This window comes from Camelus dromedarius, chromosome X, assembly GCF_036321535.1.
Source record: "Camelus dromedarius isolate mCamDro1 chromosome X, mCamDro1.pat, whole genome shotgun sequence".
NCBI lineage: Eukaryota > Metazoa > Chordata > Mammalia > Artiodactyla > Camelidae > Camelus > Camelus dromedarius.
In genome coordinates, this window is record NC_087472.1 from 78,924,922 (window position 1) to 78,945,465 (window position 20,544).

The window sequence follows — 20,544 nt, forward strand, 5'->3', positions numbered from 1 at the left end:
GTCACTTACCATGTTAATATTACAATGAGCGTATAATGAAGCTCAAGGTCTACTAGAAGTCAAAGCTCCCACCATCTTGAGCCTCAAGGCCTACTGGGGGTTGAATCTTCCACCATTTTGGTGTTAATTGCTGTGTCATTCTTCGAATGGCTGTGCCCTGCCCCCTTCTTTTCTGTTTCATTAGGTTGGCATATACATATATATAATATATATGTATTTTATTCACCTCCTAATTTGTTTTTTTCATAAGTACCAATAAAACAGCTGTTAATAATGAGAGCTCTCTGAAAATGTACCAATTTGGAAGTTTCTCCAATTTAAAGGACCCATTGGCCATTGATGAGCTGTATCTCATTAGTGACTCAAAGAATGAGATGCAGGAGGCATCCCCACAGGAGAGTGCAAAGGATGCAGCCTTCACAAGATGTGGAACATTTACTCCCCAAAATAGTCTGAGAAAATAAAGAGCCTTCGTTGTACAGGCAGATGCAACAAAGGTGAAGATGACAGAGGTCCTTTAGGGGCTGGGACCACTTATGACAAACTTCCCTGAGAGTTGGCACAGCCAAGCCAGACTGCTCGGAATCCCAGTCTATTCGACTGGCTGCCAAATGTACACCACATATATAGCTTCCAGATGGCAGAGACCAAGCTCTCAAGTTGCAATGATTAAGAACCTCATTTTTAATTTGCAGTGAAATTTTACAACTTTATTTTTTCACAAAACTCAACATAGTTTAAAGTATGTTAGCACAAGTCTTTGATAATAATAATAATAATAATGCAATATAGACAAAGTTTGGCTTAAAGAACTGTATTTAGAAAAATAATATATAAAAGCTAGAAGGATTTTATATATTATTTGTTCTTCAACAATGTCTTGTTAGTTCTCATATGTCTTGGTGATATTGTAGAACGTTATACATAGACTACCGCAAACATTGTTCTTTTACTCATATAACTTTCTCCATTAATGGCAAAATGGGAGGGGCGAGCATTTTACCATTCTGTCTTTCAGTACTGCTAACAAAGAACCGAACAAAGAAGTCTGAAATTTTCCCCCTAAGAGAGAATTGTAGAGTCTGGTGGTTATTTACGTGTTTTTTGTTTTTTGGTTTTTTTTTTTTTACATTTCACTCACTTTTACTTGGGCACGTGTGACTCACGTCCAGGACCAGGGGAGGACCCTCCCTCCTCACTCGTGGAATTGAAAGCTTACACATCGTTTTGCTGTTTTTTTTTTCCTAAAGGGAAAACACTACTAAGAATGGAATGAAATGTTAAGACTTGCAGCTGATGATGCTAGCTGTATCAATGCCACAGTCCCCCAGCAGCCAGCTCTACAGTCCTTGAATCATGACTGTGAAAATTTGCACTGTGGTATTTAGCTCCCTAGGGGATATAATTATTTTTCTCCATGATACCCAGTACTTGAAATGACCTAAGCAAAGGCATTTCTTTTTTCTTTTTCTTTTTTCCCTTCCCCTGGTGTGCGGCAAAACAAGTTGCATCTGTAGCAACTAGAAATCCCCATGGCCTTGCCATCGCTGGTGGATGGTGGCAGGACTGGCCCGAGGGAAGCTGCTGGTGCAAATCGAAGAGCTCAGCAGTTCTGCCGTGTGCTGTGCTGGGCAGAAAAAAACTTGGCCTCTTGTTGCTAGAGAGCAAGTTCGTGCTTCACTCAGGAAAGAATTCAAGAGCGAGGCATAGTAAAGTGAAAGCAAGTTTATTTAGAGAGATACACATTCCATAGACAGAGTGTGGGCCGTCTCAGAAGACAAGAGAGAGAGCCACCATGAGGGTGTGTGGAGTTGTTAGTTTTTATGGGCTTGGTAATTTCATGTGCTTAAGAGTAGGATGATTATTCCAACTATGTTGGGGAAGGGGCGGGGATTCCCAGGAATTGGGCCCCGCCCACTTTGGGACCTTTTATGGTCAGCCTTGGAGCTGTCATGACACCTGTGGGTGCCCCATGGGGTTCAAGGTCTACTGGAAGTCAAATCTTCCGCCATCTTGGTTCTAATCAGTTTGTCCTGTCCTCAGTTGCTGTCATTCCGTCAGTGGTTGTGCCCTTCCCCTTTCCCTCCTGTCTCACTCTGATCACTCCATCCTCCTCCGCCAAAAGCCTGAGAAATGAGACATGATCAGTGGTTAAAATTACTTAGAGTCCCATCCTAACTGTGAAAGGTACGGTCCTACCTCGTCCTCCTGGGGGCTGCAGGACTCACCCTGGAATAGATAGAAACTTAACCCCTCTGAAGGACTGTGTAGTTGTTCCTGAAATGCACACTCTCTGCCTGGTCTCTAAGATTCCTTCTGAGTTTCTTAGTCTGTGCCATTACTTCCACGCTCTCTCTGTCCTCCCACAGGCCTGACGTTTTCTTCCACTCTGTTTCAGGGCTCATCGTTGGGGTGATCCTGAGGTACGGCACCCCTGCCACCAGTGGTCATGACAAGTCACTCAGCTGCACTCAGGAAGATAGGGCCTTCAGCACCTTATTAGTGAATGTCAGCGGGAAGTTCTTCGAATACACCCTGAAAGGAGAGATCAGCCCCGGCAAGATCAACAGCGTGGAGCAGAATGACATGCTGAGGAAGGTGAGCTCGGACCGTGTGCCAGCTGCTGTCCTGACATGGTCTTGGATTTTTCCGATTCTGTCTCGACCTTGTGGAGGGAAATCCTTTCAAACTCTTGGAATGTCGGTAACATGCCTGGCTCCCAGTTTGGCCAGGAAGCTTGTGGACTGTGATGGGGAGAAGAAAGAACCAGATTTGAACTTGAGCCTTTTAACTTTGTCAGACTGATGTGGACCACTGGTGATGCAATGGGTTTGTCCGTCCCCACTCAGCTCCTCTCTCCACCTCCCATCTCTTTGACTATGTCTCTTATCCTTGTCCTGGTTCAAGGGTGAGATTATGTCTTTCTCAAAATAAGATTAGTTTCTTATTTTTCTTTTAGCTTGTGTATTCATTGTCCACAAGTGTTCTTAGTTCTTCGTGGGTCTACAAACATTGATTGGGTTTCCCACTCTCATTGGTGATTGATGCCAAATGCTTACTGAATCTTCCAAGGAAAAATGTCTTGTTGTCTTAGAATTTGAGTCCAACTGTTGTTTGCCATTTGATGCTGGGGATAGCTAAAATACTCCACGAATCAAGGGGTTCTATATCTCTTCATTTGGGTGATTTCCAGGATAAGCATGAGATCTGTATTTATCCACATATATTCTATTACCTTATAGACCTGGGCATATCAGCAGGAAGACTTCTGTGTAAGGGATCCAAGTTGTGGGAGCCCCTTGTAATATCTGAAGGCTTGCAGTCAAAGAGTGTAGACTGTGCTCCAGAATTAAATTGTTGCTGTTCTTGGGATCTACCACAATCTTTAAAGAAAATTAGTCTCAACCTGGAGCATTAAACACGCCCATCTCTCAGTCCCTAACGGCAGTCCTAGCAAGCTCTTTGCGCTCAACCCTTCATAAGAACGCATGGGATTTCTGTAAACATTTGTGAAATTAAATGTGACTGAGAAAGGTACCCAGTATAAATACCACACTGAGGGCTGTTTCGAAATGGCCACTGGCATCCTTCATACTCAGTAGGATCGGGGGAAAAAGGAAAGGTGTCAGCCCATTTTCATCTTTTCGTTCATAATAGAAGATGAAGTTGACTTTTACCCTCTTATCTTTAGAAAAAGTGTTAATTCAATTCCTTTCTTTTTCAACTTCTGCCACACAAAGCAAAGGTGGGAGGACAAATGAGGCTGAGATGATTGTTGTTAATTGAGGGGAGAAGAGACATGTTGAGGCGGCTTGGTTGATGCAGAGAGTCTTGAAGTGGGTGTCAGAGAACTCCTGTGCTGATTCAAACAGGACTTCCAGCAGGTCCCTCTCTCCTGGGCCCCAGTGTCCTCATACTGGAGAGGTGTGTGTCCAAGGCCCCTTCTCATTGGGCCGTTCTCTGTTTTTCAGACTACTTTTATCTTCAGCAAGAAGAAAGAATAAAACATAATTTGAATTAAAACATACTTTTAATTAGGGCGGTCAACATTTCCAGTTTCTAAAGAGAAAATGCTAACTTTACTTTTAATCATTCAAACGGAGATTTAAAGTAATTAATTGAAATCAGAGCCAGTTAATCTCCCAATGTGAACAAATTCTTTAAAAAGGTTAGGAGGCTTAGAGAACGCTTAATTCTTTTCTGGATGTGATAAGATTTTGCTGTCTAATAGTTTCAGAGTGATTTCCCTAATTGCCTACAGGTAATTCTAGTCCCCTCAGAATTGATGAATTTACGTTGGCATCAGTGGAGACTTTGATCTAGGCCACATCACACATCACAGAAGACTGGTCACTCAGAAGAGGCTTAAATTCGTTACAATGATGGCTATAAATCATTCTGTGGGGAGGACCCAGAACATTAATAAAGGATCATGACTGCATCTTTTATTGCAGTTGAACCTTTATAAAGGTTTAATAAGAGAGTTTGATTTCTTGTGTAAGAACATTGACCAGAAGCTTTCTGTGAGTTCTCAAAGTTGCACTGAATACATATTAAACAACATGCCAAAAAAAAAAACCACCCAAACAAAACAAAACAAAACATAAAAACAACATGGCAAGAGCAGAAGGCAGAAGTGCTTTGTGGAGAAGGACATGCTCATGCTTGTGGCTTCTCTCCTGTGATGAGTCTGTGACTTTTCCCATTTATGTCACTTATTTTAAATATTCAAACTTTAGTCTGTGGCTTAAAATATTAAGCAAATATTATGGCATCGGTTGGTATTAAACTAAAAATTGGCTTTTTTTTTCTTTTTAAACCTTTAGGTAACATTTGATCCAGAGGTCTTTTTCAACATTCTCCTGCCTCCAATTATCTTCCATGCTGGATACAGTTTAAAGAAGGTAAGAGATTTTTGCCAGTATTTCTTGAAGCTTGGGAATCTCTGTGTTAATTTACCTGCATAATTTCCTAGTTTTTTTTCCTTCTCCCACATGGCTTATTACTGTGTTAGGCACCCACTCAGAGACTACAGTTGACTCACCATCAGTGACTCATTTCTGTTTGAAAAATCTGAATCTCTCATGCGTTGCTGGTGGGGATGTGAAATGGTACAGCCACTCTGGAAAATATTTTCGCAGTTTCTTATAAAACTAACTTTGAAATTAACCATATGACCCAGCAGTTTTATTCCTGAGGATTTAGCCCCAAGAAGTGAAAAACTTCTGTTTACACAAAAACCTGTACATGATTGTTTATAGCAACTTTATCTGTAATAGCCCCAATCTGGAAGCCAGCAAAATGTCCTGCAATAGGCGAGTGGTTTAACAGACATCCGTACCATGAGATACTACTCAGCAATAAGATGGAACAGACTGCTGATACACAGAACAGCCTGGATGGAGCTCAAAGGCATTATGCTGAGTGGAAAAAAAAATCCAATCTCAAAAGACCACATACTATGTGATTTCATTTATATAGCATTCTAGAAATGACAAAATTATAGGGATGGAGAACAAATTAGTGGTTTGCCAGAGGTTAAGGAGGGTGGGGATGAGAGGGGGGTGGGTGTGCCTATAAAGCGGGTAGCATGAGGGAAATCTTCGTGGCAGTGGAACAGTTCTGTATCTTGATTGCAGTGGTGGTTACAAGAATCTACACATGTGATCAGATGACATAGAAGTCTGCACACACATGGTTGCCTGTGACAGTTTCCTGGTTTTGATATTGTACTACAGTTATGCAAGATATAACCAGTGGAGAAAAACGTGTCAAGGTACACGGGACCTCTCTGTATTATTTTTTTTTATAACTTCTGTGAATCTATAAATACTCCAAAATAGAAAGTTTAAAACAATCCATCCTTATTATTGAGAGAGGGTCATTGTGCTCAGTAGCATGGTTGGACCTAAGCCTCTCATTATTCAAAATATCAAATACCTTTACAGATAGCATGAGTGGTTCCCTTCCTCCCCCATTGTGGGAACGTTCTGTGAAAATTTAGCTTCCACAAAGGCCTCTTTCAGGTAATAGCTGAGGAACTTGTTTTAGCTGTCTTTCTGAGTGGGGACTAAAAGAAACCTTTTCAGTGAGCCTAGAGAAGAGAGATCTTGGTTGCCAATAAAACTCAACAACACTCTTAGGAAACAGAGAATGTCTTCCAAGTTGGTAAACCTCTGAATAGATCGATGAAGCAAAAAAAAAAAAAAGGAAAGAAACAAATTACTTTATCATGGATGAAAGAGGGGACATCACTATAGACCCTTCATACATTAAAAGGACAATAAGAGAATAATATGAACAACTTTGTGCCAGTAAACTTGACGACCCAGGTGATATGGGCAAATTTCTTGAAAAGTACAAATTACCAAAAGTGACTGGAGAAGAGATGGAAAACCTGAACAGCTCTCTGTTAATGAAATAAATTGAGTTGATAGTTAAAAACCTTTATACAAGCCCAGAAAACTTCACTGGTGAATTCTATTTAGCATTTAAGGAAGAAATACCAGTCCTACACAAAATCTTTCAGAACATAGAGGAGGGAACAGTCCCAACTCATTTTATGAGAGGGTGCCTGTCCATGAGTCTGGTTCTTCTGTCAAAACAACGGCCATTTTCAGGTTTTTAAGCTATTTCCAACCAACGTAAATATAGTTACTTATGAAGGATCTGGTATGTATTAGGAGCTTTGTGCATATCCTTTATTTCTGTTTTTACATACATTATTTCTAATCATCACAGAAACTCTGTAGGAATGTGAGGGTGGTGGGTAGCTCATACCCCTTCTTCTCAGGTTTCCAACTCATTTATAAATAGGCACAAGGAGCTAACTGGCAATTGAATGATCAATTTATGACCCAGAGTCCCTGGTAACATATGATGGAGGATGTAGTTTAGCCCTTGGTAATGTGGCTACTTACTACTTACATCATGAGTTGAAGATGGATACCCTTTAGCCACCAGGTGGGTCACCATCACAGGTAGGGGGGCGGAAATGGAGAGATCCTAGAAATTGCTGGGACTGCCTCTTTTGCTCATAACCTGGAGGCTATAGGAGCAAGAGCAACCCCCCACTTTTCACAGGAGGATCAAGGCTACAAGTCAAGGTCAAGTCAGTCTCCCCCTTCAGAGATCAAATGGCCCCTCCTTACCGCATCACCTTCGAGGGAGGGATGGAACTGAAGTCCCCCTATCCCACAGTGGATGCTTGAGGCGCAGGAGGCTGTGTTGCTGCACACCAGCCCAACACACATTTGTGCACTCACAGACGTGTACAGAATGCCCTGCGTTTCACTGCTAATGAAGCCGAACTCACAATGATGAAGTGACACGTGTGAGGTTACGTAGGGGGTACAGGGCTGAGCCAAGATTATGACTTGTCTGTCTGACTGGAGGGCTTAGGGTTGGTCCTCTGTGTTATATTCCCTCCAGACTTAGGTTTTCTGTACAAAAAAAAAAAGTATCCTTTTTCTGACTAATTTATGGGGTTGCCAAAGTAATCCGAATCCATATGTCAGCAATTGACATGTAACAAATAGGAGATGATTTTATGGGTATAAATAATATTATTCTTTTTGTAAATGAAGAATTTGGGAACTGCTCTTCAGATCAAATGGGTGAGGAAAAATTTGGTATTTTAACTAACTAATCTTAATGTATAATCAAGGTCGGGGTTGCTTTAAAATGAAACCAAATCGTTGGTCCTGAAAGCCACTGTGATGGCTGAAAAACACCTTACTGTTTGCATAGCCTTCCCTTTGTCAGATTCACTTTCTCCGAAGAAAAACAAATAACAGGCTTTGCCAGTTACGAATTTAAGTTGTTTTTGAAATGCTAGTCCTTAAGGTTATTATTGGCTATTAGTTTAGTCTCTTTTGTTTTTAATATGGCACCAAAATAGTTGGTTCTTCTGTGGTTGCCATCTCTGATTAAATCTGTTTCCAGCTGAACGTGTAATAAATGTTTCACCATTTACCTGCTGGGATGTAAACAGATATACTCACACTCTTTGACCTATGTACATGCAGTTGTCATTCAGACATGGACCTTCTTTGTCGTCTTCTTTTCTTAAGAATTTCTTAAAAAAATTTTTTTCCTTCCAGTTTTATTGAGATATAATTGACATACAGCACTGTATACATTTGGGGGGGGATATGGGAGAGGTAATTAGGTTTTATTTAATTAATTAATAATTAATGGAGGTACTAGGAATTGAACCCAGGACCTTGTGCATGGTAGGCAGGCACTCTGCCACTCAGCTATACCCTCCCCCACTGGACCTTCTTTTTCTAACTTGAAAAAAGTACCATTGGAATTAGCTTTGATTTTTGTGCGACAACTGACAGTTCGCTTCCAGGGCATTGGCAGGGAACGAATTCACATATAGAAGCCTTCATGTTTTGTGAATTTCCCCAAGCAAACATGCATGCGCGCACACACACACACACACACACACACACACACACACCCATGGGAGATGATGGGTTTCCCAAGGAGTAGGAATGTAAGGCTTAGAATGGCACAACTAAGAATCGGGCTGCTCGGTGGATTTTCACTGAAAGCAAACCTTCTCATCCTGCTATGATTTAGGCTTGTATTCTTGAAGGCTTTTTGCCAGGCTGTGTCATCTCCTTTTGCCTCTTTTTGCCATTCTGTAAGAGAAGGGAAAAGTAAGTGAGAGGCTGAACCAGTCATGGCCATGTGACCCACACATGACTGTGAACTGTTATGACCAAATAGGAAAAGGACAAAAGATGGAGGATTCCACTAGACACCTCCTGTCCTTCTTCCCTAAAGGGATGTGGTGGGAATCAAGAAGGGTATCTTGTGCAGTGAGAATGCAGTGCCCTGGGGTCAGAAGACCTGCTTTCCCGTTCCGGTGCTGCAGCTTGCCAGACATGTGATTTCGGGCAGCTCACATCACACTTTTGAGCCTTAGATGTCTCTCATATAAAAGGGTCCAAAGAACACCTTCATGATGAGGTTGTTGGTGAGAATTGGATGGGCTAATATATATGTGAAAGTACTTTGTAAGCTATGAAGTATATAGTTAAGTATTAGGTGTAATAAATACACGTGTAAGCGGCATGTTCTACCTTTTCAAGGTACAGGAGAATTCCAGTTCATATCAGCAGATAGGAATGGGGATGGGTAATTTATGTGCATGTGTGTGTGTGATTTGAGAATAGATCATGAATGCATTTTTGTGGTGGATTTACGTTTCTAATTATTTTGCTTTGGCTAATATATCATGAATATTAATTTACTTAATATATTCAAACCAACCACAGGAATGGTTACCCAGAAGAAAGTTGAGTGGCCAGGGCAAGCGCATCCAGGGTTCCAGTTTCGCTCCTGGCTACTTGGCATGGGTTTCATTGGTCTCATGTCTTGCCCTTGATCCGCTCCTAGCCTGCCCTGGTTTAAGCACTTGATGGAGCTTTTCAAGGCAAGGAGGCGCACAGTTGTTGATTTTTTTGAAATCGATTTTTTTCAAAACATCGGAAGATAAATGCATTAGCATTAAAAAAAAAAAAGACCGGGGACAATGGTTTTAGGAGGCAAACATAATATGTTCATAATATGTCCAAGCAGTTTCTTTATTTGTGATGGTCGGTGTGGAAATCTCTTGAAGGATTCGCTTCTGAGCAGGTGGTTTAGGGGCACTAGGGATTTTTTGCCACCTTCTTCACAGTCTCAGAGAGGAGCAGGCATTGGGGAAGGCTGAAGCCAAGGCCTTAGGTCCTCCGTCTGGAATGCAGGCCGGGGGCCACCCACAGCCCTTTGTCCAGTCAGACTTCGTGGTGGCTGCTTGATGCAGGCTGAGTTCTTCCTGGGTCCTGTCTTTCTCTGATGTTGCTCAGCTCACAGGCTGGGGCCCGCCTGCCTTGTGCAATTTTTAGGTAGCACTAGCTCCTCTTTAATTAGGGCGTTTGGGGGATTTTGTTTGTTTTTGTTGAAATAGTCCTGATTGTCCAATGAGAACAGCTTTAGGCCTTGAGAGGTAAGAATCATGGTTCGGGTTCCCAGAACAGAGATTTTCCCCATCAGAATATCCACAGGCCCAGTGATTTATGAGAAGTGAATCCTTGTGTGTGTGTGTGTGTGTGTTGTTTTTTATGGTAACCAATGAATGAATGTGCGGAAGCATTGGGATGATTGCAGCTTTGCCACCTTTTCCTGAATAATTGCTAGGTCTTCTGTTGGTATAAGTATATAAACATGTATATGTATTTATATGTTGTGTATATACGTGTGTGTGTGCACACACTTATAAATTTGCCCGTCTTAAATGGAGCTGCCCGTTTCTCATTTCTCCACATCTCTCTCTATTGTCCCTCTTTCCTACACTCCAAAGATTAAATCAGATGAGTATCAGGAGACGCCTCAGATGTCGTGAGCAGATAGTTAGGACACTCTGTTTTCTGATGCTGAATTAAGCAGAAGGCTCCTTAGATAGCACTTTCCTACTTTATTAGTTGCAAACTTGTATCTGTAATGTTCTTCTAAGGTACCACCAAAACTGGAAGTGACTATTTGAGTCACTAGGGTAAAATGGTTTGGATTAAATCTGTGAGAATGATTTGTCTACTTATACATACATTTGTGCATGCATGCAACACACACACACACACACTCTCACACTCACACTGTTAATGTAATTCAGTATAATCAGCCAGAGTAGGTTTTTTTCTGGAATTTGCTAAGCCCTTGCTTGCTTGTCAGTGATCGGTAACACAAACAATATGTTAAAACCATGATGTTCTAAGGCTAAATAGCATTATTCTGGTAACTTCAGTTATTAACTTGATACAATGGAAGCATAAGTGAAGTTCGACCTTTTTAGAGCCTTGTAGTGTTTCTAATGTTCCCTGTCAAAATTCACAGTGTGATTCCTGCTTCTTTGTTTTATTTAGAGACACTTTTTCAGAAATCTTGGGTCTATTCTGGCTTATGCCTTCTTGGGGACTGCCGTTTCCTGCTTCATTATTGGGTAAGTGGCTCTTTGCCATAGAACCAAATCACTACACTTTCCAAAGAGATGAGGTCCACGTGGGTCCACAGAGTCCAGTATTTTCCCCCAGCTTTATTGAAATAGAATTGACACATAGCATCATGTAAGTTTAAGGTTTACAGTGTGTTGATTTGACACATTTATAAATTGCAAAATGATTACTGCCATAGTGTTAGCTACCACCTTCATCCTGTCACATGGTTACCATTTCTTTTTTGTGGTGAGACCATGTTAGGAACATTCAAGTATATGATACAGTTATCATTAGCTATAATCACTACATTGTACATTAGATCCCCACACTTATTAATCTTATATGGAAGGTTGGTACCCTTTGAGCAGCATCTTCCCATTTTCCCCACCCCCTACCCCTGGCAACTACCAGGGTCCAGTATTTTGATGTTTATGAGGATTATAATTAAGATCCAGAGCTACATTGTCCAGTGTGGTAGCTATTAGCCACATGTGGCTATTTAAATTTAAATTAACATGTGGCTATTTAAACTTAAATTAAGATTAATTGACATGAAATAAAATGACACGTAGTTCTCAGATCTTGGTTTCCAGTATCATTCTTTGATGAAAAGAACCAGGGCCCCTTGTAGAAACGGCTGGTTCTAGGGCTAGGGCGACAAATATGCTGGATAACAATGGAGCATCTTGTAGTGCCAGGAAGTAAGGAAGTGCTCAGAAAACAAACAAACGGATGTGAAGCATGTCAAAAGGACACAGAGCCAACCCGAAAGCTCCCCTAATGGCCAGAGACAACAAAAATAATGACACTGTTTTAGATTATCACCCAAAGTATAAAACAAGTATCTCTGAGTCTATAATGATATAAGTAAATGATTGGATGAAGGAATAAATGGCGGAGAAGTGACAAATCTGTGCAGAAGAATCCCAAATAATTTATGCAGATCCATTCCCCTTCAAGTAGATGACACTTAGCCTTCCCCCCTTTTGATTGTGGGCGGTGCATAGTGACTTCCTTCCAAAGAGGACAGCATGGAAAGGAAGAAGAGTCACTTCACTGTGGAGAAACCTGACAAATACTACCTCAGCCAGGTGAGCAGGATTAACACCAGAAATGTGGTAGATCACGTTGATCCTCCGTACCCTCAACATTTGTGATGCGAACGGCACTTTACCTCCGTGTCTTCCTCCCAGAAACCTCAGTCTAATCATGAGGGAAAAAAAAAAATCAGACAAGTCCCACATTCTTCAAAATACCCAAGCAGTCCTGCTCACAACTGCCAAGGTCATCAAAAACAAGCAGAGTCGGAGAATCTGTCACAGCCAAGAGGAGATGAATAAATGTAACGCAGGATCCTGGGTGGATCCTGGAACAGAAAAGGGATGTGAGGTAGGAACTGAGGGAATCAGAATGAAATATGGACTTTAGTTAGTTAAAAAAAAATTAGCCAGAAAGATGGAGATGAAAGCAGGAGGCTTTGATGCCATCAAAAAGAGGAGGGGCTTGGACTCTGTCCTTTAAGAGAGACGAGCCATGGAAGAGGGACCAGTTGGACAACTGGTACTGGCGGCGGTGGGAGGCAAGATGGGGAGAACGCTGCCAGGGAGAAGTCTGTTGCCCAGGTCTAAGCTTATGATGAAAGGAAATGGAGAGGAAGGTCTAGTTTCAATGAATATTTAAAAGGTAGATGAGAGAAGCCTTTGATAAGCAACAAAGAGCAAATCAAATCTGTATCACAGAGTTAGTGCTTTGAAATAGAACTGTTTAAGTGTACTCAGCACACAGTAGGTCGCCATTAAGTCATAGCTGTTTATTCTCAAAAGGATTTAATTCTGCAAATCGTTCCTGAACTCCTAGGTTAGTCAGTCCACTGTTCTAGACGCCCAGGGGATAAAGATGAGCAGTCGCATGGTCTTGACCACCATCAAGAATCTTATTCTTGGGGGTTGGCCGTAGGGTCCAGTGAGTCTATTCTGCAGCTGTTTATTTAACATTTTGGTGAAATTTATTCTTCAGGATTTTATTCTCTTTGGTGCTGTTGTAAATGGGATTCTTTTCTTAATTTCTCTTCATTCTGTGGTTATTTTTATTCCCCTAATCCCTACAGCTGCTGCCAACACACACACCCGCACCCACCCACCCACACACCCTTAATAACACGTACTAGGCCTTTTAACACTTCTCACTCTTCCCAGTTTGTCAGCTGTCTTGTGGAAATATGCTCTGGCCAAGATGAAATATTTAACTTAGCGGTCCTTCTTGGGCCGTATCACATTCTGTACGGCGTAAGGACTGCTGCTGGCCTGCCTGGCTCATGCAAAGAGTGAGAAGCCAGATGGGCCAGTGGGTAATGCTGATATTTTAATGGGATGTTCAGAGAGTTTTGCCTCCTTTCCCTTCTTTGAAATCATTCTTGGCAGAGAAGGTTGACCAGTTGGATCTTTGTGGCCAATCCTTTTTTTTTTTTTTTTTTTTTTTTTCCCTCTCCAGCTTCATCTTGTCCCTTCATTTCCATGACTTGAAATGTACTGTCTTTGAATCCTGGGAATTTTGTAACAATTCATTATACATTATGCAGGGTTCTTTGTCTTCTCCCCTATTACCCAGTTGCTTAAAATGCCCTAATTTTGTTGCTAATTGACGCCTATACTTTATATTTGTAAGTAAGCACAATTTTAAAAGATGGAATGTTCCAGTGTTTCAGCAAGATGACGTTAACTGCAAACCCTTGCTTGGTGCCAGAATCGTACTTGCACATGCTCCTGGTGAGCATCCAACCACCGCGGCTGCCCGATGTTTTCACAGACCCCTCTTGGAGATGGTATTCTAGTATTCCGCTGCTTGCGTATTTGCAAGCAAGTTTCTTTTTTTTCCCTTCTGGCATAATTTATCTTTCCTTCTTACAGAAATCTCATGTACGGTGTGGTGAAGCTCATGAAGATCGTGGGGCAGCTCTCGGATAAATTTTACTACACGGATTGTCTCTTTTTCGGAGCAATTATCTCTGCCACTGACCCAGGTATTTGCAAATTTGGCCTTCACGTTATGATATTCCACTATTTAAATCTTAAAAAGTTCAGAGCAATCATTAACTTGCGTTACATTAGGGAGACTGCAGTATCAACATGGAACGGTGGAAGCAGAGACCAGGAAGCGGTCTAACAGACTTAGATGGCTTTTCTAAGAAGGGCCTGCATTTCCCTTTTATTATTATTATTATTATTATTATTATTATTATTATTATTATTATTATTATTATTGTAAAAAACACATAACATAAGTTACCATCTTAATCATTCTTAGATGTATAGTTCAGCAATATTAAGTGTATTCACATTGTCGTGCAATCTCCAGAATTTTTTCATCTTGCAAAATTGAAAATCTATGCCCATTAAACAGCATCTCATGTCCCCCTCCCCTCAGTCCCGGTCAACCACCATGCTATTTTCTATCTCTATGAGTTTGACTACTGTAGCTATCTCGCAGAAGTGGAATCATACAGTGTTTTTCTTTTTGTGTGTGGCTTATTTCATTATTTCGTTATAATGTCCTCAAGATTCATCCATCTTGGAACATGTGTCAGAATTTCCTTCCTTTTAAATCTGAATAACATTCCATTGTATGAATATCCCGCATTTTGTTTATCTATCCATTTGCCAACGAGCACTTGAGTTGCTTCCACCTGTATTACCCTTCTGTCTTGCATTTCAGAATGTCTAATTTGCTCATACTTTTTCCACTTAGACTGTCTTTTTTCTCAGTGTTGCACTTTTGCCTTCTTTCAGGAAACATATCATTTGGTTTAAATAATACCTTTGCTAAGTAGAAATATGCACCAGCGCCTGCAGTGGATGTAATTTAATTTGTAAAGTCCTTTTGTGTCATGTTCCTGCACCCTGTGATGTGGTTCCTATTTGTAAATCTCTTACCTTGTATTTTTCAAGTGTTAGTTGAACCAATTCTTAAAAGTGGAATTATTATGTAACCTTCCTCCCCTGCAGCTCCAAAACAAACAAACCAAAAAGCTCTCCTCTCCAAGTTGGAACCTGTAATTAAATCAGTTCACATAAAAGAGTTACAGCTCTTCTTTTCTGTAATGCCAGCTATTGCAAGTGCATTGTAGGGAAAGGATTTATGGAGAAAGGGCTGATTCCCTGTCTTCGTGGTGCAGATGGAAAGGTCTTTTCAATGTCTCTGATGTCCTCTAACATTCTGGGCAGTGATGATCTCTAACATAATAAGATTCCCAGCTCCCTCACTTCACAGTGCCTCTTGGGGGTCCTGTGGAGCAGTGCTACCCGGTAGACCTTCTGTGATGTTAGGTACGTCTCATAATCTGCCCAGGACTTCATGGTAGCCAGTAGGCACATGTGGCTCTTGAGCACTTGAAATGTGGGGTAGTGCAACTGAAGAACTGAATTTTAAATTTCATTTTGTGTTAAATAGTTTAAATTTCAATAGCTACTTGTGACTAGTGACCACCACATTGGATGGCACAGCTCTAGACAGTTGATGGCTCTGAAAAACGTCAATATTTCAAAAACCATTGCCCTCTCTTACCCTTGTATTTTCTTTCTTTCTTTCTTTCTTTTTTAATTCTCCCTTTTCTTTTTATTACCCTTTGACCAATATCTTCCTGTTTCATCCTCCCCCTAGCCCCTGGCAACCACCATTTCACTCTCTGCTTCCGTGATTTGGACTATTTTATTTTTATTTTTGAATTTTGGGAGGAGGGGTAATTAGGTTTGTTTTTTTGTTTGTTTATGATGGAGGTACTGGGGATTGAACCCAGGACTTTGTGCATACTAAGCATGCACTCTACCACTGAGCTACACCCTCCCCCCATCCTCGTATTTTCTTTTTCTTTTTTTTTTAAACATGGATATACTATTTTATTCACATTCAAATCTCACCATCGAACACTGAGCTCAAGTATATGCTGGCTCTATGTTCAGATTTTTGAAATAAAGTTAAATGGACAGACAGCTTTAAAGGCTCAATGTATTAAATGCTGCACAATGTATTCCACGGTTAGGATAAATCCAGTTGGTGGGCTATACCTGTGTACATTTAGTAGCACAAGTATAGGGACAAGCCCTGCAATTTGAGGAAAAACCTGTTCAGAACAGAGGCCCTTGGTTGCTGAGAGAATCTCCCCTTCCCTTCAGACTGGAGACAAACCAAGGAGTCTGTCAGCATACAAACCCCACTGAATTCAGAAAAGTAGCAACAGGATCAATATTAAAGAATTAGCTCTTGCCAGTTGAAGCGCGCAGGGCTGGCTGGAGGCAGGAAGCGCTGCAGCTCAAGGCCAGGATCTGCAGATGAGAACAGCAGTCTGGAGTCAGGGTGGTTCGTACTTTCTTCAAAAGTCCCCAGTTTTCCAAACAAGTTCCTAAGATGCTTTCCCCAAACAGGGCCTCCATATTTTCTTACATGCACTCTCAGTAAGTTGCTATTGAAGACTTAGCTGGTTGGAGCACCCTGGTTTGTGAAAAGAATGTGGGCTGTGGAGTTGCAGGTGGAAGTTTGAGTTCTAGCCCCACCAGTCACTGACTAGGGGTCCTGGACACAACGTATCTCCTGTGTGGCCGTTTCCTCATTTATAAAGTAGGAAGAACGGTACCTATTTCTTAGGGCTTTTGTGAAGATTACATCAGGTAACGCACGTAAAGCCCTGAGTGTAGCATCTGCTAATTATGTCGGTCCCTCTCCACATCTGATTCAGGCAGAGATTTCTCTGTTTTCCCTGTGTGTTTTTTTTTTTAAATAAAGAACAAGTCATCACTTAACCTAGGTATGTTTGTAAAGAGCACTCGGAAAAATAGCTTTATTATTGTAATATTATGATGTCTGTGATACCTCCAAATGTGTGTGTGTTGAGAAATGATTCTTCGTAAGTCTAAGAGAGGTGGTTAGTCTCTCTGAAAATACGTTACTAACAGTTCTCCTCTGTAACTTTATTTCTGACTTGTCACTAGTACCATCCATAAGCCAAGGGAGGTTCATGCAACATAACGATCACTGATACTGTTCTCTGAGCTATTAGTGTTGCTTCATTTAATTGGCTAGAAAAGCTTATTTTTCCAGATTATCTTTGCAACTGTTCACTTCACTGTAATGTGTCTGTGCCGCGGTAGAAGATAATGGAAGGCATTACCGTGACACCCCCTTTTTTATTTGGCCTGTGCAGATCGGCACAGTAAGGGTTTTACAGAAAAGAAAGTTCTAGAAAATGGAAACTTTACACTCCTTAAACATCAGAACATGAACTGCTTTTTCATGGAAATCTTTCTGAAATGTAGACTTGTTTTTGTAAATTAGACGTGTTTTTAACCAGCTTTTCCTAAAAAAAAAAAAAAAAAAAAAATCCGTTGTTTGGAAACTTGGGCCATAAAAGAAAAAACTTAAGTGCAGGGTTAGAGGGGACCAGAAGGCTGCATTGAGTTCTTGTGCCGGGTGCATCAGACCCCAACTCTGGTATCAGGACATGCGGTGATACTGATGGATATGGAAGAGTAAGAGTCCTTGTCCCTGGTGACACTGTACTTGGCTCCACTCTTTGGTCTTCCCGTCGAAGGGGACACCATGTGCGTGGGGTGGTGCAGGCTGCTCTGTGACCAGGCACCCTCTTCATTTCGTGGCTATGTGTCATGGGTGCCATGTGCCATCTTTGTGGACTGCTACTTAAGTGGATCCCCAATTCGGGAGACAAGGTATGTTTCCGCCCGCAGTACATTTCTGAGCAGCTACCCGGGAAAAGGAGTGGGATTCCTGCCTAAGAACCATCATGCAGCGATTCCTCTGGTTGTAATCCTGTCACTTTTACACCCCTCGAATCCCGCAGGCTAGTCACACCTTTCAAAATCTGTGGTCTGTGTTACACGGAATTCTCCTGTCGCACCACCCAGGCAGTCAGTCTTTTGCTTAGCCTTTGAGACTGAGTTCAGACCCGCCACCTGCCTAGTGATTCTTCCTTGACTGTTCCAGTTACTTGGCCCCACAGCTGTTGAGTCAGATCTGTCTCGTACATAAACATTAGTCACCGCTTAGTACCAAGTGTTCGCAAGTGCTAAGTACTCTTCTGCGCACAGATGAAGTGCTCAGGAAAAGTTAGCTGAATGAACAAATTCAGGTTCTTGATTTTGCCTGCTTCCTCTTTCGGCTGTTCTTTTAATTTTTCCCACTGCTTTTTTGACACCTGTACTGGCAGTCTTCAGTCAGTTAATTGTAATTTCCCAGTCTATGTTCAGTTGGAAACAGCTGTTGTGACCCTGATCTCTCTGATTGCAGGGGTCCAGCTGGGGGGTGGGCAGTCTGTTTACTCCCCGCCTTCAGAAGCCACTCACCCAGTCTGTCATCCCCTGTCCATCCGCTCCCCGCCCCCCCGCCCCCATCATCTTCTGCTCATCAGCACTCATCTTGCTCAGGAAGGGCATGGCAGACTGCTTGTGTGCAAGACTTCAAAGATTCTTTTCCTTCCACTTTCCCGTTGGATTTGTACACAGGGGCATGCCAGTAGGAGACTGGAAGGAGGGTAGCTGGGCAGGGTCTCTGTGGGCTGACTGTGTCCCTTGATCACAGGTCGCAGCTCCTGTTGGACGACCCTCACCACACAGCACCTGGTTCTGGTGATCACTCCTTCCCTGGACCCTTTGGGCCGAGGGACAGTATGAAAGCTCCCTGTTTTCAGCCTCAAGTACTGCCTTCTCCCCTGTAGCTTTCCCATCCTCTGTGCACACTTCTGTAAATAATCCATTTATAAATGCTTCTCACGTTGCTCAGTTTGAGGGTGCTTTTTGTTTCCTGCCAGCACCCTTGCTGATAAAGTCCTGGGACCAGGTCTCCTGGGCTGCCAGCCCTGTTCTCTGTTCATTGAGGCTAGCCTCCACCAGTCTTGAGTCCCTGAGTGACGAATGTGAACAGAGGCCTCTGGTGCCAACCCCAGGGGACACAGTCTATGAGTAATAGATAAAACTCCTCTTAGGTTCAACCACTGAGATTTGGGGAAGTGTGATACTGCAGCAGAAAGCAGCCCATTATACAGGGCCTGACTTCTCATCTCTAACTTGGGGGTGTGGCCATACTGCTCACCTAGGCCTTTTATGAGGACTGAACAAGATTGTAAAATGTTTAGCATAGCGCCTGCTTTGTGGTAAGACCTTAAGAGTTGTTATTGTCATTGTTCATTTTTCTTCAACATTGGGTTCAAAACAAAACAGTTCTTATGTTGTATAATGATAAACTAGGGTAAAGGTTTCGTGTTAATCGGGGTTCTTCAAAGAAACAGAACAAATGGGAGACATAGATATCTGTGTGTATATACATGGTGAGATGGGGAGGGAAAGAGAGATTGATTGATTGATTGATTGATTATAAGGAGTTGGCTCATACAATTATGGAAGGTAAGAAATCCCAAGATCTGCAGTCCGAAGGCTTGAGAACCAGTAGAGGCAATGCTGTAGTTCCGAAGGCAGGCAGGCAGGCAGAGAAAGTGAATGAATTCTTCCTTACTCCACCTTTTTGTTCTAGTGAAACCTTCAACAGACTAGATGAGGCCCTTCACCGGGGAGGGGCAGCTGCTTTAGTCAGTTTCCTGATTCTAATGTGAATTTCATCCAGAACCCCACAGACACATCCACAATAATGATCGATCCAATATCTGGGCACCCCATGGCCCAGTCAGTTTGACAAGTAAAATCAACCATCATGGGTTTTATGTAAGGAGCTGCACATATCGTTCATGTAATAAATAACAGAAAATAAGAACTTTTTTTTAGCCTAATCCCCAAAGATTGTTCCTGTCGTGTAACTTGATAAACGGTTTTTAAGGGTGGAAGAAAGAGATTGACCTTGTGCTTGTTACAAAGATGACCTGTTTGTCCTTTAGAAAGTACATCTGCTGGGGATGCCCCCTGTTGATGCCTGCTTAGCATCTGAGTGCTTGGAGGAGTGACTTTATTGCCTAGATTCATAATGATCTGGGGCAACCTCATGATACAGTTGCCATTTTCCAACACCATATTATTCTTTGTTTATTCTCAATAAATGAGTTAAACTTTTTGAAAAGGAAGGCGTGATGGGGGGTAGTTTTGGAATCCCCCTTAATCCCTAACATAAATAGAGAAAGTAGGATGGCAAAAGAGAAAACAGAGACTCAGCTAGCTGACAGAGGATCCCCGTGAATGCCCAGGCATCACCTGGTGGGCTCAGTCAACTAGCAGCAGTGAGACTTGGGGGTACAAGCAGCAGCTGTGCTGGAGGAAGCACAGGGAGGAGGGGCTGCTGATCATTTAGATGGTTGGGGAGCCCAGGCACTTCCCACCAGTGTTCACACTCAGAAGGAGGGGTCCCCACTGGGAGTAAAGAATTTTATGGGCATATCAGGCAACAACAGTTCATACTGGGAGGGGGTTTGACAGGCTCCAATTTGTGGCTGAGGGCAAGGAAATTGAAGGAGATGTGAGGCTGCTGGAGTGACCTGGGCCTTCAGGACTCTCAGGAAATCCCTTGCGGAAGATCTCTCTGCAAGGACAGAGCCATTCCCTAAAAATGA

General features: G+C 42.1%; 1 protein-coding gene across 1 annotated transcript in view; it reads left to right on the forward strand.

The window, feature by feature from the left end:
• Positions 1-20,544, forward strand: part of SLC9A7 (solute carrier family 9 member A7) — a 125,515-nt gene that overhangs the window by 57,266 nt on the left and 47,705 nt on the right. The window contains exons 2-5 of the mRNA XM_064483243.1: positions 2,399-2,598; positions 4,827-4,904; positions 10,917-10,993; positions 13,895-14,007. Coding sequence (XP_064339313.1) covers positions 2,399-2,598; positions 4,827-4,904; positions 10,917-10,993; positions 13,895-14,007 — 468 coding nt within the window. The remainder of the gene's footprint in view (positions 1-2,398; positions 2,599-4,826; positions 4,905-10,916; positions 10,994-13,894; positions 14,008-20,544) is intronic.